General features: G+C 29.0%; 1 protein-coding gene across 2 annotated transcripts; it reads left to right on the top strand.

Annotated features, from left to right (window-relative positions):
- Positions 1-885: 885 nt before the first annotated feature.
- On the top strand, positions 886-25,363 carry LOC107436441 (uncharacterized). 2 transcript variants are annotated; one of them, XM_016048172.4, is made up of 6 exons: positions 886-1,001; positions 1,953-1,995; positions 11,179-11,367; positions 20,455-20,499; positions 21,250-21,294; positions 24,782-25,363. In XM_016048172.4, exons 1-6 carry the CDS (start codon positions 957-959, stop codon positions 24,814-24,816), a joined length of 402 nt encoding a protein of 133 aa, XP_015903658.2. In that variant the 5' UTR covers positions 886-956; the 3' UTR covers positions 24,817-25,363. The 2 variants fall into 2 exon arrangements, with proteins under 2 accessions (XP_015903658.2, XP_042909055.2); XM_043053121.3 differs by lacking the exon at positions 20,455-20,499.
- The last annotated feature ends 710 nt before the right edge of the window (positions 25,364-26,073 follow it).

The raw sequence follows: 26,073 nt of genomic DNA, 5'->3' as shown, positions 1-26,073 counted from the left end.
AGAAATTTCCTATTATTGTATACCTGACAGGGGAACTTACCCCGTAACCATTTTCAGTTAACCGCCCACTTTGCAGAGTAAAAATCGTTTGAAGAGCACCGAAAGATATTTTTTTTAAATATTTTTATTTTAATACTTTTGATAAGATATACTCCATTTATTTCATTAATTTATTGAAGGTTCTCATTAAAAACGAATTATTTTTAACATATTTTATGAAGACAGCTCATTCATAAAAATGCTTGCACAAAAGTATGTTCAACATATCGCAATACAATTAAATAATCAATTAAAAAATTGCTATTTTAAGAATTACTTTACAGTTTAGAAATATTCTTCCAGAAAAGCTGTTTAATTCTAAATTGAGTCAATATTAAGAAAGACCCAATAATTATATTGTGCCTGATGAATCCACCCTACCGTAAAATTACATCAATGATAATTTTAATGAAATTCTAAATCAAATTTTGAATTGCAATGGTATTTTTTTACTTTATTTTAAGGGTATTTTCATATGTTTTAGAGGTATGGGCATTTTTATGGGCAGTTTTAAGTATTTTTTTTTATGTCATTAATATCTGTGCACTAATTATTGATCTATTTGACATTTGAATTATTTATATGTGGTGATGGACAAAACTCCCTTCAATCTAAAATACTTAGATATTAATGCATTACAATTACAGCCACTAACAAAAGCATTTTCTTTAAATTTTACGCTGAGGTTGGAAGCTATGTATTTACGCTGATAGATGAAATATTATTATTTATTAACAAGTGAAAATATCTGAAAAAATGTTGATAATTGTGACATATTAGCACTACAACTTCCGCTGTAATAGAAGGAGATGATAAGCATTATAATGATTACCCTTATTGTATATTTTCAGGTTCTTAGTGAGAAAGTCAAACTTTCCAAATTAACGTAAAGTAATATACAATTAAAAAAAATAAAAATGCCTGCAAAAAGTGACTCAAATCAGCGAAAACTAAAACCCCAGGTAAGTGTTTTCAATAAATTTTTCATAAATCTGTACATATAAATGTGCTTTTAAAAGAATACTTTTTGCAATAATTTTATCTAAGCTCTTTGTATTAAAACTAAGTGGCTAATTTTTGTAAAATTTTACAGAATATATTTTAATTTTCAGCAGAATATTATTCTATATCAATTAAAACTTCTTCCGACATCTGATGTTTTTAATTTGGTTAATGCTAATATGTAACTTAGCAAAACATTTTGTAAGAGTAATAGATAATTCAAGTTTATTTCATGAATAATGAATTGGTATTAAACTTAAACTATGCACATAAACATAAAGAAAACACTTGTTTATAATGCTTGTAGTTAGTCAAAGAATTCTTAAAAATTATGGGATATTAAGTTTTAGATATGATAAATGAATGAATGAGTATATATATAAATATATATATATATATATATATATATATATATATATATATATATATATATATATATATATATATATATATATATATATATATATATATATATATATATATATATATATATATATATATATATATATATATATATATATATATATATATATATATACCAAAAAACATCAATGGTATTATCGTTTTGAAAAAGATTAAACGTCCACAGTATAATTTATAATAATGGTTAATTCAGAACCAGCAAGGAAATTCCATTTTTTTAAAGACCCAAACGGTTCAATTGAAAATTTTGAGCGATAGTTAGGATCCTGGGCAACATTTTTATTTTCATTTACAGTCGTAATTTTAGGAAGATGGAACAAACGGCTTTAGAATTACAAGATAGACAAGCAGATACATGCACAAACTCTTTATTTTATAGATAACTTATAAATAAATGAAGTAAGCAAGAGCGCATTTTTAAGAAAAAGAAAAAAGGATTTCATTATTAACCAGTTCTGTTTGTAAATTATGTTTTCATTCCTTTATAGAAGATGCCAAGTGATTTGAGACCGAAAGATACATTAGGATTGGGTAAGCTAAGACGTTTTCTCTTACTTAATTTTTAAATTAGATATCTCAAAAAATGACAAATGATTTGAAAAAGACCAATTAAACGTAAAATAAAATATGTATAAATGCACGATCTGCTGTGTTCTGCTATGGAAACAGGCTTTTTCACTGAGAAACCTACTAACAAAGCTCATCACTACTGACTAAAAAACTATAATGTTTTCTCGTGCGTGCCAGACAATCCAACCGAAATAATTGCACTGTGTTCTGATAATTTTGTTCTCAAACAGCAGCAATCAACAGTTTGAGAACCTTTTTTATTAATTTTTCCAACTTTGCGAACTAAACTTCTTTTTACACATTAAGCACAACTAACCATGCATTTCTATATCCTTCAATTTTTTTCTCTAGAATTTTGTTGAGATATTTTAAATAATTTTTACGTTAATTAAAATACAAAAATTTTCTCATTAACGAAGATAATTAGCCAGTCTATTTACTAGCAGCTTGAAAGTGATACCAAAAAAATTGGCACTTCAACACAATATTTTTTCCCTGTCTTTGTATCAGGATGCATTTTTTGTTCGTGCATATTCGGTACTGTAGTTGGGCACATACCTTACCAATTGGCTAAAGTCGATATAATAATTTGAAGATTTAGCTGTATATAAAGGGGGTTCAAAATATCAATTTTAAGCACCAAATATAATTTTGTGCACTTTAATGTCTACAATACAAAATGTTACAATACAAAAGTTCTGAACAATACTTGCGTATTAGTCGAGCTGCATAGAATAAAAATGACTATCATTGTTAGCACTTTACATGAAAACGATTTCAAGACGTTGAAGTATTTTAAACTCCATTTCTAAAAAATATAATGGGTAAGAAAAGGATTAATTCAAATGATCTAGAATATTCTAGAATATTATTCCGATATTCTTTTATTTTACGCTGAATCGAGTGACAAATATTTCAGAAGCTATTTAGGTTTTATGTATAAAATATAAAGCTATTTAATTCTACCTATTACGTTTAAAACAATGCTATCTAGGTTTTTTTTTCTATCTATCTATCTATCTTCTATCTATCTATATATATATATATATATATATATATTAACTTTATTAAATTTGTTGTGTTACAAAAATAACGGCATCTTCAATGATCCGTTTTAAGCATAAACAAATTAAAATTATTATTCATACAGAACGATAATTACACCAGAACGTTTTTTCTTCATGTAGCTCTAAAATTTTGGAATTAAATCATGGTGGTAGCAGTGTGATAAGCGTTGATTTCCATAACAGACAAGTTTGTACCTGTCAATCAGAAACAATTTTAAAATTAAATAAGTAATTAATAATACAATTTAGAAATTATTCCTTAAAAATATTAACTTCATCATCATCATTATTAAAAAAGGCAATTGTTGAAGAAAAAATCTTGAAGATTGGGATTTTAGTTCTGAAAGAAAGAAAAAAAAGAAAATTAAAAGTTGGTTTTAAACTCAGTTCTCATCAAAACAAACATGTTATTATCGTCCCATAGTATTTGATTCATTTGTATAAAATTCTGCTTAAAATATTTCATTCATTGAAATTTTTCGCTTAACTTCGGAGTGATCATGAAAAAAAAAATCCAAGGCAAATGATTTGTTCATTTTAGTTTTTAAATAAACTATTAGTGGTCTCCATTTATTACTCGTTAGCGCTCACAAACCCCCAACGATTTCTACGAAGCCACGGTGGGCTCAAAAATTAAAGCACTCTCCTCTCAAAAAGGTGAATGAATTCAGTTCCCAACGTTGGCTGGTTGGTACGAATTATGTTCCCTGATCACACCGACCACAGTGCTAAAGTAACGAATCATTGGTAAATATTTCGTTTTTATTGGAATAATCTCGAGGTTTTGCTCCTTTCGTAGCCAAAATGTGGGTTAGTTCCATCAAAAAAACTTTAAGAATTCTACGTTGTTTCAATGCTAGATCCAGAAGTTCCTATGTCGCCTTGATCTAGCTCAAGGAACTATTTGAACAATTGATCACATGAAAACTATTTGATATAGTTTTTATAGGGTAATCACACAATGAAAATTATCGGCATTGAAACCTGTCCGTCAATCGTAAGCGTAATCGTGTCCGTAAGTGCAAACTTCCATAAAAGATTTTTCGAAAATGCTCGTGTAATATAATATAGGAATGGAAGTTGCCCGAAATATCAGCAACTGCTTCTCTGATCTGAAATTTTTTTCTATAATTAAGAGCTGCTCATACTTAAATTAATCAAATCGTTTGCATTTTATGACGATGAAATTATGATGGAGAAAATTATTGTACAAAATATTTCCTTGATAAAGTAAAACAGGGTTGAAGTGTAAAAATAAAATTTAATTTTAAATTCGAGTATTAAAAATTCTTTCCTACGACAAGATGGCAAACTCAATGCAGTTGTTGTACTACACCAGCAATCTGCACATCATTTTAGTGGTGGTTAAGTACAGCAAATTATTTTCTAGTTATTTTTTTCTTTTATTTATTCATTCGAAACCAGTAAAATTAAAAACATTTATAATTTGTAAAATTGAAACTTTGATTACTTTTGATAGAAATAATTTTATTTTTATATAGATAATGATTTCTTCAGAAGAGAAACTTCACATTAATATAGTCACCAAAAACTCGTTAAACTTTGTTGCGTTTGTTCTAATAAATAAAATATAAAATAGAGATTTCATTTCTTTATTATAAAATTTTAATATTTCTTTTTAACTTCTATTTCTGTTGATTGTCAAATGCGTTCGATTATTTGGAAAATTTCTTTATTTGTGTAGTAATTATTTAATTCTCCCCTAAAAATTCATGTAATTTTTGAAGAGCTCAGAAATTTAAAAACTCTAAGACCGTGCGGTTCTAAAACAGATATTTACCTTGCCTGTTACAAAGTTCCCCATTTTACGGCAATTATTTACAAGTTCAAAACGAGGTAGAAATATAATATATAAAAAGTAATTTTTGAAAGTACAAATTCCACAACCCCAGCTTCCCTATATTCCATAATCCTTCTCTTTTTTTATTTTATAATCTGTTTCTATATTCAATCCCTCTTTGTTTTGGTGTATTATGATTTTAATATTTTGTCTATTACTATATTGAAAGTTGGCATGCATTTAACATATGGATATTTTACTTTTCTAGAATGGGAATAAGCATGTAAGTTTACCTTGTGAACTTTTTAATGTAGTTTTATTTTCAATAGAGTAAAAATTGTCGTAGAAATACAATTTATGTTTTATAAAACAAATGAATTTCAATCCAATCATAAAAATTATAAAACTAATTATACCTTTCATATTTGTGTAGTGTGTAGAATATTCCTAAAACTGTAATTAAAATATCTGTCTGATTTGTTTTTTGCTTGGAGAGATACCTGCATTTTTATCCGATTTTAAATTAATAGTATTTAATCTCTGTTATTATAATATTAACGTTTTGGTAACGTTTAATCTTCATAGTGATTTTTTTTCTTCTATTTAAGCTATTTTGTAGATCCCTGTCATTTCTATCTAATGAAGAAGAGAAAGAGATATGCTACTGTTTCATGCTTTCAATTAAAAAAATAAGAATGTTAATTTATTATGTCTAAATGTTACATTTAAAACTAAATGGTATATTGTATTGATTATTTTTATTGATTCTTGTGTTACTCTAGGGTTATTCTTATTGTGTCATTCTTGTGTAATTTAAAATACAAAACACAATTAAAGCCAATAGCAAAAATAATAGGGAAGATAAAAAGAGTTTTCTTAATAAAATATTCTTTTTCTCTAATTGAAATTCAATTTGCATATTGTATATCATAATAAATTTGTCCTGAAGGAAGTCATGTAATTTTTAATTACATTTTAATGTTTCAATAATGAATGTTTTCAATTTTACAGTATTAAACTGTAATTATGACATTTATGCCATCAAAATCAATCTCCTTGCATTTGAAAAATAATATTTTGCTTTAAAAAAATAGCATTTCCTGAAGGTGATGTATTGATAGTAGTTTCAGTTAATGTAAACTCAACAGAAATATAACTTAAATTGCATTTTATGACAATTATAGGACAAAAATATTACGTGACAATTATATGACATAGAATTTAAGACATTGTTATGATACGCGTACTACTCATGCATTAATTTTTTAAAACAAAATTGAAAAAAAATCTGAATTGATTTAATACATCTAATAGTTTAGATTACAATCTTTTGATAGTATGTCAAAAATTTTATATTTTACGCATGAAAGCAATAAGCATTGGAAGCAATACTTCATTTATGTAGAGAACAGTTGCATAAATTGGTATAGGTCAAAAAGTGTACTTAGTACTCACGAAACCTGCTAAACTATTAAATCAGGCAACTTGGTTCTATTCTCATTCGATTTAGTGTAAATACATGAAATCAAGAAAGAACATCTCACAATTTATGCACTCTTCGGCCAATCTAAGTTTTTGTTCATTTTTCTTTCGCAGGAGAAAAGTCGAATCGCTTGTTACAAGTTTTATTTATTTATTTTTATAGCTCCGAATCTCACTGTTTAATATTGCCATTTCCAGTAAAAATAAATTAATTGGTTTTTAAAAACAGAAATATAGTATTTATACTATTGATTTGAAAATTTTCCCATTCATGTGGTAATGGTTTAATGAAAATTCTGGTTTTCAAGTTATAGTCTTTATTACAATAAATTTAGTAGATTCAACCTAATAAATGGTAATAACTGGATAAAACTAAAAATAATTAATAACTGGAAAGTAAATTTGACCCAATAACTGATTTTGTGCCATGCTGAGGTATGATGATAAAATTAAGTATTTTTCCATATTTTAATAAATAAATAAATAATCCCAAGAAACTGAATCGGTAATACATTACTCGATTAAAAACTTATCGTCAAGAATAAAAAAAAAAAGATGGGAAAAGCGATCGAAATGTTTCGAAAGCTTAAAAACAGGCACCCATTCTCAAGAGAAGAATAAGAAAAAAACAAAAATGATTTGAAAAATAAAACGTTAAGTTTCCAAAAAGAATAAGGAAAAAATAAAAATAAGATGCAAAACTAGAAAAACCACAGTAACAGAGAGGGGCGAATCTGGTTAAAATGCATTTCCACGCGTAATGGTGAGATAGTGCGAAACTAATGTCGTTAACAAAAGAATCAGCATTCATATGAATAAAACAAGATTCCAGGGCCTCAAGGTGAGCCATCCGTAGTGGAAATAATTTTGGCGTTGTCGAAATTGAATTTATACATAATATTTCAACAATGTGCAACACATTGTTGGAATCGTGGGAATAAATCCAATTTCGACGAAGCTAAGTTTTAACTTTCCACCACAGGACTCTAAGCATAAGTGAAATCTGAATTAGTTTATCAATCTTTAAATCAATACACAATTTCAAAATAATGAAGTAAAATAAAATGTAAAGTTATATCAATAATAACCAAGATAGAGGTAATTAATTTTTCTAGGATATTTTCTATTTTAAAACAATATTAGGCTAATCTTGCTTGAACATATTATTTGTTAGTATTTTTATATAGTCCTTTTATAAAATCTAAATCATTAAATTGATTATAATGTAATAAGAAAACTGTTTCACAATCAACTTTTTCAATGAACTCTAATCACCATTTCATTTATTTAAAAAAATGAATTGGCGCTTAAGAAGAGAAAGAAAAAAAAAGAATTATTCTAAGAAATAGAGTTTATAAAATAAAAATATATCATTTGATTCTTGTAACGGTATTAATTAAAATGATTTTTTCCTTAAAAAAGAATATTATTTTACGTATTATTTTTAATAACTAAAAACGAGTGTTTTCGTATCGAAAGATGGCGGTACCAATTAAAATTATTCACTCTGCTTGACAATAGCAAGACTGAATAAGAACTTTTTACTTTCTTGAACTTTATTGTGAGCATATTTTATTTTCTTGAATACTTTTGATCCACACATGTTTTTTTTGAAATATTTCTTAACACAAACTCACTTTACTCTTAAGCAACTTCTACCTCCATATTTTTTTTTAAAATCCATGCATAAGGCTTTCAGTTGTTTTTGCAAGAAGCAGTTCAAAATTTCAAATATTCAATTAATGAACCAATATTTTATTATTAGAGTCATGTAAAATATTGTGCTATAATTAAATAGATAAATAAATTCAATGAAAATATACTTTCAGAGTAAAGAAATTGAAATAATTTATTAAACTTGAAACTTTTAAGAAAAGGAAATAATTTGTAGAGATATCTTTTATTGCTTGGCCCAGTTTAATAAGCATGATATACCAAGTATGTCTGATAACTACAATGGTTATCAAAGTTATTAAAAGCTCAAAGTTACCAAATACCTATATTTAATACAAAATTATGCTACTTAAAAATATTTTATTTTATAACCGTCGTTGAACAGCTGATCAAATTTTGGGTTTACGATGACAAATGTTCAACTACTTAGCATTGCAATTTTGAACCAAATCAAGAAGACAGGAGAGCTCCTGGATAAAGGATTGGAAGAAAATGGAGGACTTTTTGATTGAACTAACCCGCATTTGCATTACATGGAGAGGAAAACCACGAATACCTTTCATGGTTAGCCCAATGACAAGGGGACTCTAGCCCATGATCCGTCTATCACTGAGGATATTTTACGTCAGCACTGTATTCGGTGCAAGCCGGGTGCGGATTTCATGTTGACCAGCATGATGAAAAGGTGTGGTGTTTGGCACCTTGCGCGTGCGGTTAAAAGACTCATGCATCGATCTTGTCGGGTCCCAGGGACCGAATCCGTGTATATTGGTCTCCTTTGTAATTGCTGTGTTGCCATCTTTTTGTACCTTTATCTCTCAAATTTGAGACAAAGGTTGAAATTTGCACGCCATTACTGCAACTGAATATCCACTGAGGGACTACAGGTAACTTTTTCACCGATGTTCCATCAGACAGATAATCGTGAATCGTTGGAGCATATGGCTTGAAAGATCTGAAAACAAATACCATGTAAAATTTTTTTGAAGGGTTGAAACTGGAGGAAGGAGTATTATGGACTGGGAAATATTTTTGCACCACGGATTATCAGCCTTCGTAACCTGGCGCAGCTGGTCTGGAGTTGGTGTAACTCAACATCCCAGAACACCTTTAATCCCAGCAGCGTCTATCAACTTTGCGAAACATGGTTATTTTGGCTTATGACAGAAGGTCATATTAATGTGACTGAACTGTATCTATAAGTTTAACATTGTAGTGTGTCACATAATTGAGTCACGCTGTCATATAAAAGTTATGAATTGGAGAATTCAAAGATGTCAGGCCATGCCCAACGTGTTAATGTAATGTTTTAACATTTTTTGCAATGCTATCATACGTTTTTTTTGGTGCTTTTAGCGAATAAATCCGTTATAACCGAATAAACTTATAAACCGTTAATTTTACATAAGACCTTGGTTTATTTTTGTTTGATTCAGCTTGAAATTCAAATTAAAAATTATACAAGATTATCTGAGGCAATTGTGCTTAATTAAATCACCTGTTTTATTTTTATTCTTATCAGTAAATTCAAGCTAGTGATTAAAGTTCTTTTCAGAAGAAAAAATATGCATACTAAATCTAAGGAAAATTTAAAGAAAATGTATAAAAAAATGCCGCGAATTTATACTTGCATGCCTTCTCTTAATAGTTTTGCGATTCAAAAAATTCCCTTATTGCATTTTGAAAATATTATTACGCACTTTATTATTATTCAAATAAAGTTAAGAGTTATTTCACGGGAGGGAAAAAAGTTTCATTAGTTTTTTTACAAAAAAAAATTTTAATGTTTCGCTTGCATTCACATAAAATTACAAATTATTTTGGGTGTGGATAAATATCTGAATTTCTTTTTTTTGTGACAAATATATGAATTAGTTCCATCTTTAGCGTGAGCAAGCAAATCAGGGAATTTCTCTTCAGTAGTTTTAAAAAATAATAAAATATTTTGGAAACATTTACTTTTTTAAAAAAAATAATAAAAATTTTTAGTCATTAACAGAAGTTAAAAATGTAACATTTTTGTTCTTGAGCGAACATCAAAACCTGTTTTTGATTAGAGAAAATTCACTTTATTCAGATTGGCAGAATATTGAGTAATAACTAAAACTTTTGGAAAACAGTAGATATTTTTTTCTATTTTTTTTAATTAAACTTTTTGCCGGCCGGATGGCCGAGCGGATAGCGTGCCTGACTGCGGAGCCTGTGGCTGCGTGTTCGAATCCCGCTCTGGGCATGAATGTTTCTTTCTCTCTATCCGTGTTCTATGTCCTTTCTCCTTTGTGTGTAATTGTATGAATGTGACCCGCCCTATAAACGGGTTGTGGTAGTGTGACGTGGGTGACGCTGCTCCACCGCCGTGGCTTAGCCACAGGTGCCCACTGGGTAACGAAAAGAGAGTTAGCAGTTCTGGCACTTTCTGTGGCCAATGGACAATAGTTCCAAGTGCCCGCCATTAAAAAAAAAGTAATAATTAAATTTTTTTAATTTAAGAAACGACAAACTCGAGCAACCAAGAAGCGTATACTTGTAAGTTTGTAAAATAATAATAATAATTATAAATGGATGAAAAAAAACAAACATTGAAGATTAAATGAATAGAAAAAAAAATAATATCATTAGAAAATTACATGTTATTTGAAACGTGTCGATTCTTATTTCCTATTTATATATTTTTAAGCGAATGATGTGTATTAGTATTATACCATGTTATTGTACCCTATTTTATTTTAACAAAATCATTTACTAAGTGCTTCTGTCATTTTAATCATTATTAGCTCTAAAAATTCAATTTGAAATGATTTCAAAAATATACGTTAATAAATTAAACAAATGTATTAATGCATAAAAATCTTACGTTGGAGAGTATAAGTGCTGTCAAAATAAATAAAGAAGTATGTATGTACCTACAATTGTAATTTAATCGTTATTTCGCATTCACTTTTGAAAATTATTTCCGGAAACAGCAAAATTTGGTGGTTATACCTACATAAACTCTGAATAACGACAATGCCGTTATACAAATAAGAATATATATAAGAATAATAAGAATATATAAGTTAATAAGAATATATATTTTCCCCCAGAACATTATAGATTTTTCATTGTGTATTTTATTTTCAGGCCACGGAGCAGAAATAGTTGGCAAAGTCTCAACTTACTATGGCTTGGACCGCTGTTCAATACCTAATTCTAATAGCTGGGTGGCTGATAAGATTCTACTTTCGTCGATCGTGCCTCTGTGGTGCGGAATCCCAATTTCTCCTGCACAGATGGAAATAACACCATTTTCACACGGAGAAAAAAATCCTGGTAAAATTACTCTCTGGTAAATAAAACCAAAATACGCGGTATTTGTGAAGTCGGGTCGCCAAGTTACCATTTAAAATTTTTACAGTTCTCCTCTTTAAGGCGCACAACGTTGAAATTTCTTGTCTGACACAGCCACCTTGCACCTGATTGTCGGCACGGGTGATTTCGTCATGGTTTCCGTTTTAATTGTATTTTGCATCTCTAATTGACTTTTCAAAGAATAAGATAATGTTTGTAAATTTAAAATGGGCAAAAATAGGCCAGGTAAAATGAAATTGCTCACAAAAATAATCCTCAGAAAAAATACCGAGACATTCCCGCGATGAAAACATTCGCCACATCGGCCGAGAATCAGTAAGAACTAAATTTTTAAACCATTTTTTTCCCCTCTCTTAGCATTCCAATTTCAGAGTGCTTTGAGATGAGCTTCACCGGTCGCCAAAGATGCCGCTTCATGTCAAGTGTCTGGTAATTGTATTCTTCAACATGTACTCGCAGCCTCCGTCAGCGTGATAAATAATTATCCATCTAAAAGGGGTACAATCTTTAATTCAGTTTAATATCTACTGAATCCTGTGACATTCTTTTATATCCTGATGGACAACCTTTCGATGATCCGATGAACCATTCCGAAAAGGGTAAGTGGACTTGTTATTCTTCCGAATGTCTGTTGAGTCTTGAGACCACTGCTTTTATCTCTTGATGGATAATATTTCTGACAAAGCATTGACCAACTCCACTCCACCCAATGCGATGTCTCCTTCATAAATGAATGATGACCACCTCAAACATGATTAAACTTAATAAAGAGCTAGTTTATCAGAATTTTCATGGTTGAAAATTTTCCCGGATATTTTCTAGCGAAAGATATCTGGTTACTTTTCCTCGAATTTCAACAGGTTGTGTAAATATGCTATTTTTTTTAAAGATAATTTTGCCAAAATAAATGTAGACTTTCTTCTTTTACAATCTAATATTTTCCACAGCCATGGCCTAATTTATTCTAGTATGTATTGATGATTGTATGAATTTTGTATGTATGTAGGAAATTTTTTAAAATTGAGAAATCTATTAAATCATTTCACTAAAATGTTTCCTAATTAATATAATAATATCATTTATTTAACTATTTTTTAAATTGTAAATCATTGTAGTTAATAAATTTTATTTATGGCACAATATTTACACCATTCATTCAAATGATAATGCTCGGATCTTAAAATTATTGTTCTTATTACCACACATTTAATAAAGAAGATTTTACAAATACATAACTGAAAAGTAAATTTAGCAGGATAAATGATTTTCCAGGCTCTAAAATATCATAAATAAATTACCATATTTTACCACATTTATCATGTTTCATCATATAATATAAAACCATATTTTAATTTTACCAAAATCATTACCAAAGCGCTTCGATAAAAATTACCGATCTTTTTGCTGCTATCATAGAGCCAGGAACATGGTAAAATTTATCATTCTCTGGTAGTTTTGATTATACAGTCAACCCCGCTTAAAGGAATACCATCGGTTCCAGCCAAAGCTATGCTATTAAGCGGGTTATTCGATAAAAAGGGGAGTGCAATATTCAATCTTAAATTCTAAATTTTTGCAAAAATTTACTTTTTAATGGCATTTAATGCATAGTACAGCGTTTTGATTAAATTAACTCAGTTTCATGAACAATAATCAATTATAATTAAAACTGTCTGCTTTAGAATCATAAAATATAAATGTCATTTAAGGTTACATAAAGCTAGATCAATATTATTGAAAAGTATAACATAGGTACTACAATATTTATTGATCCCTTTCGAAAAAATCTATAATTGAAGACTGTGAATAGAAATGTATAATCCGTGAATAGAAATTTCTTGTGAATAGAAATCTATAATCCGTCTAATTCCTCAATTTATCAAAATTAGATTTTCCCTTTCAGTTTATATTAAGAGTTTCAAGACTTGCGTATTCCTTTCAAATACATTCAGAATTTATTATTTTATTCTTACTTATTTATATTTTTTTAATCTTCGAAACTAGAGAAATTCCAAATTAATGCGCTATTTTAGTTTGGAACTTTTTTAAATTTTCTGCTTCTAAGATCTATTGTTTTTCTGCTTCGATTAATTCAAATCATTCCTTTTTGAGCTCAATTTGCAACCAACTCAGATTTATTCACTAGATTAAGCAATGATTATTTTACTTAAGAGAAAAACACATTAGTGTGTTAGGTTTTGGAAACTTTTTCTTATCAAGGATAATAATGCTCCAGGCGGGCACCACAGGTCTTGACCACAAATCAAATATCTCTGTACGTTTTTTACCTTCTAAATGATGTTTGAAGTAATTTAAAGAAGGGTAAAAAACACTTCAATGTATAACTGGCAGTGAGATCTGATTAATTTCTCAACTTTACCACCTGTTTAGACCAACAAAGGAATAGGAAGCTCCTACTGAAGGGACCACCCATTTACTTAACTGAATAACGGAAATTCCATTTTTAGCTGCTGAAACATTTCTTAAAAAATAGACAATTTTTTATTTTTATTTTAGTACCTCCTCTTTATGCAATTAGGCGTAAGCAAAAAACTATCAGCATTCGCTTAAACGGGGAAGTTTAGTATTAGTTTCATATAAAATGATTTGGTTCCATTCGTATATTATTCGATTATCTGATATGCAATTAAGTGGGAAAGACTGTATTTCATTTCTTAGTGAAAGGCAATCGTCTAGGGTCCTGTGCCAAGGATATTCAAAAGAGATTCTATTCTTGAAAGTTATAAAATTTAGATATTTTAAATTTATTATTAAATTAAATTTATTATTAGATATTTTAAACTAAACCAGCGTTTCGACATGTTTGTAAGCAGTGATTTTTAGGAACAATATGCAACTTTCAAAAATTCAACTTCAAACGCTACTACTTAATTAACATTTGTGTTGACAAAAAGAATACGCTTCTGCAGTAATTTACAATGAGTATTTTTTCAATTTCTTTCTCTTTTTCGATATGTATATATATATATATATATATATATATATATATATATATATATATATATATATATATATATATACAGTCGTCCCCACTTAATCGCACATCGGATAATCGAATAGCCCGCTTATACGAATAAAAATTAATTGAACCAAATCATTTTATATAAAACTAATTTCCCCGTTTAAGCGAATATTGATTGTTTTTTGTCCCCGCTTAATTGCATATAGAGGAGGTACTGAAATAAAACAAAATTGTCTATTTTTAGGAAATGATTTACCAGCTAAAATTAAATTTCCGTTTTTCTGTTACGTAAATGAATGGTCCCTTCAATAGGAACTTCCTATTCCTTATTTGGTCTAAACAGGTGGTAAAGTTGAAAAATTAATCAGATCTCGCTGCCAGTTATACGTTGAAGTGTTTTTTTACCCTTCTTTAAATTACTTTACACATCATTTAAAAGGCAAAAGACGTACAGAGAGATTTGTTTTGTGGTCAAGACCTGTGTTGCCCGCCTGCTGCATTTTTAGCTTTGATAAGAAAAAGTTTCCAAAACCTAACACACTAGTGTGTCTTTCTCTTAAGTAAAATAATCATTGCTTAATCTAGAGAATAAATCTGAGTTGGTTGCAAATTGAGCTCAAAAAGGAATGATTTGAATTAATCGAAGCAAAAAAATAATAAACCTTGGAAGCAGCAAATTTAAAAAAATTCCAAAGTAAAATAGCGCATTAATTTGGAATTTCTCAAGTATCGAAGATTAAAAAAAATAAATAAGTAAAAACAAAATAATAAATTCGGAATGTATTTGAAAGGAATATGCAAGTCTTGAAAGTCTTAGTATAAACTGAAAGGGAAAATTTAATTTTGATAAATTGAGGAATTAGACGGATTATAAACACAGTCTTCAATTATAAATTTTTTCGAAAGGGATCAAATAATATTCTTGTACCTATGTTATACTTTTCATTAATATTGATTTAGTTTCATGTAACTTTAAATGGCATTTATATTTTATGATTTTAACGCAGACAGTTTTAATTATGATTGATTATTGATTATAATACTGAGTTTATTTAATCAAAACGCTATACTATGCATTAAATACCATTAAAAAGTAAATTTTTGCAAAAGTTTAGAATTTAAAATTGAATATTGCACTCCCCTTTTAATCGAATAACCCACTTAATAACATAGCTTTTGTTGAAATCGATGGTATTCCTTTAAGCTGGGTTGACTGTTTATGTAATTTATATGAGGAAGAAATTTTGTAATATGTATAAAACATATATTAATTTTAAATTTATTTTCTAAACTTCGAATTCCAATTCCTATTTTGAGTCTAAAATTTAAATTTATCTATGCTTGTTATCAAAAATACACGAAATCATCAATTGCTGCACACTGGTGGAATCTTGGACATAAATTAAATTTTGACAATGCCAAATTTATTTCCATCCACCTGTCACATCAGCTCATCTTGATGCCATGAAATCTTGTCTTATTCATATGAATGCTGATTCCCTTGTTAACGATTTTAGCTCCTCAATACCTATCCATAGCCCATGGAAATGCATTTTATCCTAATTTTCTCTCTTGGCCACTGCGGTTTTTCAATCTTTTCTATCTCGGCTACAGTGGCTCCTTTAGTTTTATATCTCACATTTTTTTTTCTCCATTTTACCTCTTGGCAACTGAACATTTTGGATTCCAAATCACTTTTGTTTGGTATCATTTACGTTCGTCAAGTGCTGAAAATGGTTGCCTGTTTTTGAGTACTATATATATATATATATATGTATATATATATATATATAATAACTAAATAAATACAAGAAAACACTAAGAAAGTTAAGAAAAACAATAAGTATCATTTATTGCGCTTAAGCTGCAAGTAAACAGCACTCATTAGATAAGTTCAAAATGAAGAATAAAACAAAGAAAAATTATAGACATATGAAAAAAAGGGGGGTGGGAAATAATAAGTAAAAAAATAACAAACAACATTTTATTTAAAAAAAAAAATGAAATGTTAGTTAAGAAACCGGGAAAAAAGCCGGAAAAAAAAGATATAATCTTTTCTTCAGCCCACACGATTATATCCGCAAAACAGAGTGCTTTCTGATATTGTATCAGTAAAGCCAAAGCAAAATATATTAATACAATAGTGTGAGGAGCACTAAAAAATTTTTTTTATAAAATAACTACAAATAAAATAGATTATAAAAAGTAAAAATAACATGTTAAAACAGATAATAAAATAAAATAAAAAGAAAAAACATTAAAAAGGGGACTATAAAGCGAGTAGCAAAATCATAACAACTTACATGGACGGATATTTTTCAAGAATGATTTAAAAATGTTTTCGCAGAAAGATTGCCAGATTACAAAATATGAAAACAAAAGCGCAAATTGAGTGTAACAAGAGGGTTTTTCTATGTGCAAATCCATTTCGGGCAAATCCGTGGATAAAATTGTTTGCTAAAAATTTCTTTATTAATTTATACAATTTTTCATGTGCAAATCCATTATGGGTAAAATCGTGGCTAAAATTATCTACTAAAAATTTTTCTTTGTTAATTTTTCCATGTGCAAATCCATTTAGGGCAAATCCGTGGTTAGAATTATTTGCTAAAAATTCCTTTACTAAATAATTAATCTAGACAGTTTTTCCATGTGCAAATCCATTTCGGGCTAATCCGTGGATAAAATTGTTTGCTAAATATTTCCTTATTAATTTATACAATTTTCCATGTGCAAATCCATTTCGGGCAAATCCGTGGTTAAAATTATCTGCTAAAATTTTTTCTTTGTTAATTTTTCCATGTGCAAATCCATTTCTGGCAAATCCATGTTAAAATTACCTATTAAAATTTTTTCTTTGATAATTTATATAATTTTTCTATGTGCTAATCCATATCGTGCAAATCCGCGGCTAAAATTATTTGCAAAGCAGGCAATTTATGTTTCTCTTTACTATTTATGATCAATTTTTAAAATTATCCAGTATAATATTACCTTGCGCACATCCATTTCGGGCCCATCCTTGGTAACTAACAAATCAAAGCTCAGAATAACAAATCACTTCAGCAGTGCAGTAAGAACGACACTTTAAAACCCTCTTGTTACATTAAATTTGCGCTTCTGTTTTCATCTTTTGTTTTCATATTTTGTAATCTGGCAATCTTTCTGCGAAAACATTTTTAAATCATTCTTGAAAAATATCCGTCCAAGTAAGTTGTTATGATTTTGCTACTCGCTTTATAGTCCCCTTTTTAATGTTTTTTCTTTTTATTTCATTTTATTATCTGTTTTTACATGTTTTCTACATGTTTTCTAAATTTTTTACATGTTTTCTAAATTTTCTACATCATGTACTATTTTTGAAACAATTGTGAGCCATTCAATCGGGGTTTTAGGTTCTTTTAAAACCAAAAGTGTTTTAATTTGGGGAGGCAAATCTATAGATAGACCCTCAATTATATGATCATTACTTAAATGTATTCTTCTACCTAACTTTACCTTTTCAGTAAAATATGAGTTAAGGTCTTTAGCTTGGCCAGAAAATTTTAAATTTTGAAAATCGTTTAAGCCAAAGGGAGGGGAAGAATAATGTTCTTGAAAAATTTCAACTATTTCCTGATATGAATTACAATTAAGGCAGTTATTAATATACAATTTCAAAGCTGAACATTTAATGAATTTTTGAAAATTTCGAACTTTTCATTCGTCATTTAATTTAGCATCTAAAGTCTGTTTCTCGAAATGTTTGAGCCAGGATGTGAATAGAACACCTACCTCAGGCTCAAAGATAAGTATGTCTGGTTTATCCTGTACATTTTGATCCATATTAAATTTGTAATTTTTGCCACTCAGTAAGGGCATTCAAATAACCAAAATAAATTTTAATAATTAAATACAACATTTAGAAGGAAGAAAAATAAATTTAAATATATGAATAGTACATATTTTGCTTTTTTTAAACACCATAATAAAATAAAAATTTAAATTTTACTTCCCCAATCAATATAATATACACTGTGATATATAATGCAATATAAAAAGTGATTCCTTAAATAATAATATAAAACTATAACCATACTGAATCAAAAGTGAAAAAAAAAAATATGTGATAACACTAAATTTTAATATCATTATTTAATTTAAAGAAATAATATTATAAACCATTGAATAATGATATCAATAAATGGAAATATTATCAAAATATAAATATCAATAAATAATTATAAAATTATTGGAACAATAAATATAAAATTATATGTTTCTATTTCAAGATATGAGCGTAAATAATTCAAAAGTATTCACGTTTAAAAACTTAAACTGGTATAGAAAATTTTGAGTGTAAATACCAATCACATCTGTATTTAATCACCAATAAATCCCTTCTAATATTTGATGAATCACGCGCACACGCGAGCGGAATTATAGCCACCACTTGAAATCACATTTTTGGTCATCTTCCGTTCAAGGAAACACAGAACACTCGAGAAAATCGCCGAAAAACGAAATCAATACGATCATATGCTGAACCTTTGTCAACCCTCAATGAGACCGACAAGCAGCAACACAGCAAGCACATGCTGTAAATCCGCAAGAGGCTAATTGTTGATAACGGTAGGCGAAAATAAGCAAAACAGCGATGACATCAATTCTCTAACGGCGATTCCGGTACAAAGGTAGAGGCAACGTCTGGACCCATTAAGAAGGAAAGTCCCGAAATTCTCTTCTTTTAATTTTATGGCATCATATTCTTTTAGTCAGGATAATATCTGTTTCACGAGCAACGCCGTCATTTCCCAAAACTTCATTCGATTGTTTTCTTCTTTCCTTTTATATTCATAATTTTTTTAATTTTTTTTTTTACTTATTTGAAGAAATCATTTTTAAAATAGAACCAGTGAAAAAAAAAGTGCCAAACCAACTGCAAAAAATTCTGCCGGCTTGTAAGGGTAGCAGTCATGGTGAGTGTTGTTAGGCCACGCAGATAGCAGTTGGAAGGCAAAAAATATTTTATTAGCTTCACATAGTATATTTAAGACATTTTCTAGCAAAGGCGGAGCTCAAATTCGCACTCAAAAACTGTGTGCTTAAGTTTTTATCTTAGGGAAAGTAGCAAAGGAATTTCCCTCTATTTTATTATATTTGAGGGGAAAAGGGAAATCCCAAGGATTACTATTGGTTTATGAAAGAGATCGAGCGTTTCCCACACAGAGCAAAGGGAAATATGTCCTGCTCTTAATTAAATGCATAGGTGAGCCAAAAATAGATTTAAGAACAGGATGTGGCTTTTAAATGTGTGAGAAAGTATTTCGAATAGAATAATTAATTAGTAATAAAGTAGGAGTTGTTTTAAAGCAAAGAAACTAACATAAAAAGATTAATAGAAGCTTTTGATGTTATATATATATATATATATATATATATATATATATATATATATATTATTTTATTAAAATGCTAAAAATAGTTCGGTGAAAAATTAAAAAGTGAAATAATGAAAATTTAAAAATAATTTCTTATGAAATAATCTTATGAAATAATTTTTTTAATAAAATAAAGATAAAGATAATTTTTAAGAAGATTAAAAGAGAAAAATATTTTTACAATTAACTGCTTTAAATCTGCTTTTCGACATATTTGTTAGCAACGGTTTTTCAGAACGATATGCAATTCTTGAAAATTGAACTTCAGACACAGCTACTTAATTAACATTTGTGTTGAAAGAAAGAATACGCTTCTGCAGTTATTTATCTCTATCATATAATGTTAAATGAACATCTTTATTATTACTGTTAATTTACTATGATCCTTTGGTTTGTTATAATGTTAAAAAAATTATTTTGCTTATTATGTTATTTTTTAAAATCTGTATAAATTTTAAGCTCTTTAAAATCTGTATGCTGAATATAAAGCTTCGGTTCTTATGAATACTCAATGGGAATGCTGAAATTTTAGTAAAACAAAAACACTGTATTAGTTGACTTCAATTTAGTACGTACTTTATATTTGTTTGAAATTTTCCAGTTTGGAGCGTTTTTTTTAAAATTCATAAATTACTTTCGTTTTAGGAATTATTTCCGAAAGAGGTGCAATTGAATCCTCTACAGCATCAGGTAAGAATAGTTATTACGTAGAAACCGATTGTGAAATAATTATTTTTCCAAATTGAACCTTCTTTTTTTACAATGAGTATTTTTTAAATTCTATCTTCTTTTCGATAGATATATACATTTATTTTATTTTATTAAAATCTTAAAAATAGTTCGTTAAAAAAAAAAAAAAAAAGAGAAATACTGAAGAATTAAAAGTATTTTCTTATGAAATAATCTTATAAAATTATTTTTTTTTTATAAAATAAAGATATTATAATTTTTAATAAAATTAAAAGCGAAAAATATTTTTACAACTAACTTTACTTTTTTAAATCAGCGTTTCGACATATTTGTTAGCAATGATTTTTCAGAATGATATGCAATTCATGAAAATTGAACTTCAGACGCAGCTACTTAATTAACACTTGTGTTGAAAAAAAGAATACGCTTCTTTAGTTATTTATCTCTATCATATAATGTTAAATGAACATTTTTATTATTACTGTTAATTTACTATGATCCTTTGGTTTGTTATATTGCTAAAAAAATTATTTTGCTTATTATCTTTTTATTTAAATTTGTATAAATTTTAAGCTATTTAATATCTGTACACCGATGGTAAAGCTTCGGCTTTTATGAATATTCTTTTTGATAATGCAGAAATTGTAATAAAAGAGAAGCATTGTTCTGGTTGGTTTTAATTACTGTATACTTTTGTGCAATTTTTTAGTTGGTTTTGAATGTTTCTTAAGTTCATAAATTATTTTTTAGGAGTGATTTCCGAGAGTCACTTAACTGGATCCCCTAAGAGATCAGGTAAAATTTATTATTACGTAGGAACCATTTTTGGAATAATTGTTTTTCCCAGTTAAACCTTTTTTTACAAATGAATATTCTTTTTAATTTTATCATTAAGTAGTTTCAAGTAAAAATTCTTATTGATATAGTTCTTTTAAAATTTCAATATTATTTTATTAAAGTCTTGGTGTTAGTAAAATAAAAATTAAATAGAAAAATACTATTAAATTTTTTTTTCTTCTTTTAAATTAAAAAAAAATCTTTTTCGTATAAAACAAAGATAAAAATAACTTTTAGAAAAATTTAAATAAAATATTTTTATATTTAACTGCTTAAACCATCGTTTCGACATATTTGTGAGCAGTTATCTTTAAGAACAATATGCAATCCTCAAAAATTGAGCTTCAGACATTGCCACTTTATTAACACATGTAGGGAAAAGGCGAATACGTTACACCAGATATATATCTATATTCTATAATGTTAAAATTACACACACATACGTTATGAATTTTAAATAAACAAAGATCGTTTCATTTATTATTTTGCTTATTTTCAAAATCTGTATAAATTTTAAGCTTCTCAAAATGTTTAAGATTTAATTCTCTAACTTTAAGAATTCTTTCAGCATTAAATGAATTTTTGTTTTAATGAATAAAAGTTTGACTAGTAATTTAATTTAATGTCATTTCATGCGAAAGATAGATACATAAGCATTTGAAAATTAAGAAAAAATACGATTAATTTCGACCTTGATGAGGCATTGTACACTTCGGAATATTTCTGAGGGTGAGTGACTTCCTGTTCATCATTTTCATTTGTGACTTTTATGTGAAACGTTGCAGGACTGCTTATTCTGCTAATTCTGATAATTTTATATAGGACAGTGGACGCCGACTCAGCGCTATCACTTTTACTACTGAAATAAGTTTCAACAAGTTACTCTAGAAAGTTCCATTTTTACAATATTACATTCTTCAATAACAACAAGTTCTTGATCATATTCTTCGTCATTTAACAATTTCATATTGTATCTAGTTGTTTCACATCATATTCATTTAAGGTATTACTCAAGCATCAATTTTTTTGTCTTAAGTTTAAATATTTCATCTGATAGTTCTTCTAGCCCTTATTCTTTTATCAAACTGTTGTACGTTTTTGTGAACGAAGTTCAGGTTCCCTTACCTTTTTTCATTAAAACCTTCATTTAAGGAGGTACGAAATCCTTACACTGATAAAAAATACTCTTTCGAAATATATTCTTACGCACCAAACTGAGTTAACAATCAAAAATCACGGTGTGTGTCACTAGAATGTTGAATATGCAAAGAAATTTTTTTCTTTCAATCCAAGTTACTTTAATTTACTAATTGAGAAAATCACAATTTCTAAATTAAAATAGAAAACTATAAATTCTCTACCTCTACATCTAAACACTTGCAATTTTTTTTTGCAGCAATTATAACATAATGAATACTAACTCTTCGTAATTTTGACTACCAAAACGTAACACCGTTCTCGAGTTATTAGCGAACATCCATACATTTGAAAATTATCTTACTACAGGGTTATTCATGATTTTTACGAGAAGTTATTCATATTTTTCAAGGGCATTCATATTTCACAAGGTTTCAAAAAATTTGATAGAAAAATAAATGCTGAAATGATTTCAATTCATGTCTGCATGCATATTATACATAAATACAGGTATGTAAATCATGCAGTAAATTTTTTTTCATGTCTTAGAGACTTTTCAGTTTACAGCAAATATTAATTGGTAAAAGCGATTTCATCAACTGATGACAGGAGTCATCAGTTGATGATGGCAGTTTTCTGATCGACAAATGCCGGATCGCAAAATTTTTCAGCGGTTACATCGTCAACTTCGCGAAACAGGTTCGTTCCACAGCACCAGACATGAAGCTGGTAGACGAAGAGCTATACGCAGTTCAAGCCTGGAAGAAAGCATATTGAACGTTGTGGCTGATAGACCCGAGTCAATTACAAGGTGTGTTGCTCTTCACGTAGGTGAGTCACCAGACCGTTTGTAGAGTGTTAAACGAAAATCGCTTACACCCCTTCCATTTTCAGCGAGTACCAGCTTTGTATCTGACAGACCATCCTCTCTACTTTAGCTTCTGCCAGTGGTTTGCGCAGCAATGTGTGCTGCAGCCCGACTTCATAGCTCATAGTCCTATTTACAGAGCACAATTCGCACTGGCATGGTGGACCAGTAGGACCTCTTGGCTACCCCGATCTCTCGATTGCTTTTTATCTGAGACATCTGACGAATCTTGTTTATGTGACTTGATTCAGATGAGGATCTTATTGCTCGAATATCCAAAGCTGCTGCACGTGTGCATGAAATACCTGGTATCTTTGAACGTGTACGCCAATCACACCATCGATCCTGTCAAGCATATATCGCTACTGATGGGCGCTAATTTGAACAGTTATTTTAAACATTACACATGTAAGCGACACTTTCAATAAACAATTTGTGTTTGCGTCTCACCTCGTCATTTTCACTAATACCTTCCTACACAATAAGTGATTGTTACAATATCCTGTACCTACGCTTAAAGTTGGTACCTTGAATTCGGGATCACCCTGTATATCTATTCACATCTGCTCTGACAATCAGTCTGCTCTTCTATCACTATCAAGGGGTAAATTCACATCTTCACTAGTGTGAGAGTTCTTCTCGGTCCTCTGTGGCCTTTCTTCTCGCAACAAGGTTTACTTGCATTGGGTGCGTGAACTTATTGGTATTCCTGGTAATGAGCTGGCTGATGAAGCATCACGGGCTTGCTCCAGTGTGATTTTCTAGGGCTTTGTGAAATCCTTCTGGGCATATATATTCAAGCTCAATGGCAAGATTCCCCTTGAGCAATAACGCAGCTTGGATGGCCAGAAAAAACTTAGCAGTTAATTCGTGTCTGCCTTAGAGTAAGTAAAAAAGAGCTTCTTTAGTTTAATGGGAACAGTTTGAGGAAGATCATTGACCTTCTCACTGGACACTGCACCCTCAGCAGACACCTATTCATTATGGGTATTGAATCTGATTAGCTTTTTGGTGGTTGTCATCCTGAAGAGGAGACTTCATAACATATAATTTGCGATTCTGCTCAAAGAATTGAGCATTTAGGGCAACATAGCATTAAGGCCTGGGAATTTCAAGATTTCATGTCAGGCGTTTGTTGAACTTTGTTTAAGCTATGAAGCTTTTTTGCTAATCATCATTTAGGGTCTGGATAAATTAGACCTATGATGGATGTGCCCTGCTCATCAGAGCTGCCCAACATCTAAGTCTAACTCTTAAAATATTGCGACTGTGAAACTGCGATATAAAAAAACGGTAATATTTACAGACTCTGAGGAACATTCCTTAGCTCATTCCAATAAAATAATAATTTTTCACCATTTCTGATGTCTGGGAATTAATTATTTTTACTATTATTCATATCATTTGTCTATGCCTCAAGAGCTTTGTTTGTTTTCATAGGGTGCTGCCCTGAATCAGATCTGAAGTGCTGGTAATGCAGCCGGAGTAAGTTTCGAATTATTTATAAAAACTGAAAATTGCACTCTGTTGTAAGTTAAGAAGAAACCATTATCCCTAAGGTATGAATTATGTTTGCATCTAAGTGCTCGCCAAATGGATGTCAAGCTTTCAACGTGAACGTATACAACATCGCAAATTTTTGAAATGAGATTGGAAAGCCTTCTTTTTGTTTGCTTTCCTGAATCGTGTGAAATGAGGAAAACAAAGCTTACATAATTAAAATTGTTTCGTGTCTGTAAATATACGTCTATACAAATATACGTCTTTCCGTTCATATTTAAAGAGACTAATGAACGAAAAATAAATATTGTTTCTTACAGACGATGTTCTACAGTGAAACAAAAATAAATTTTGCTGAGTTCGAAAATCTTGAAATGAATAATCGATATTTTATATTATCAAGCATCGTATATCAGTGATTATAAATAATTTTTGAAAAATTGGTTGTCAGTATTTTCTAAAAAAATTATTATAATGTATAAATACCATATCGATGACTATTAACGTATTTTTTGCTAAACAAATGCAGCCAATAGTGTTTTCATATCATGTAAGATTCTAATAAATGCATTTGTGTTAAGTATTACTTTTAGTGTTTAAAAAATCAGTTAGAGTAAGACTTGATAAAACTAATTCTCTTAATATATTTCTTAAATTATGAGGACACGGAAATTTTAAGATGAAAAATTTTTAAAAATTTTTGAAATGTTCTGAAACTTTTAAGTTATAAGTTCTTTTATTTAATGTTGAAACATATAAAAATTTAAGGACATATCTGATGCTAAACATTGAAAAATGTATAAAATATGCAGCAATGAAAGAATTCGAAAATCATCCCTCCCAAAAAATTTCATATTTTATTTACAGATGCATAAAAAATTTATAAATCAACCTGGGGATCGGTTTTCGTTTAATTTAAGCATGTTTGAAAAAAATAAATTACATTTTGTACTTGAAACATTATGCTGTTTAGAGCATTCAAACCAAAACAGAAAATCTTATAATTGAAAGGAAAATTATTTAAATTTGCAAGTGGAAAACCAACTATTAACGATCTGATTTCCAGTTATCAAGTTTAGGGGATTCAATGGCTCATGCGTTGGCACTGAGCTGTTTTATTAAAGTACTCGGAATCGAATCTTGGTTTCGACTTAAAGCTCACTGAAAGATTAGATTCAGATACAAGCTTCAGATACTAGCTCGTCTGAAAAGCAAAGATGGCTTGTGCACGA

The sequence above is a fragment of the Parasteatoda tepidariorum genome, chromosome 3 (assembly GCF_982258835.1).
Source record: "Parasteatoda tepidariorum strain Cologne lab strain chromosome 3, Ptep-v5.0, whole genome shotgun sequence".
Classification (NCBI taxonomy): domain Eukaryota; kingdom Metazoa; phylum Arthropoda; class Arachnida; order Araneae; family Theridiidae; genus Parasteatoda; species Parasteatoda tepidariorum.
The sequence above is the reverse complement of the archived record's forward strand: the minus strand, read 5'-3'. Positions and strand labels throughout refer to the sequence as shown.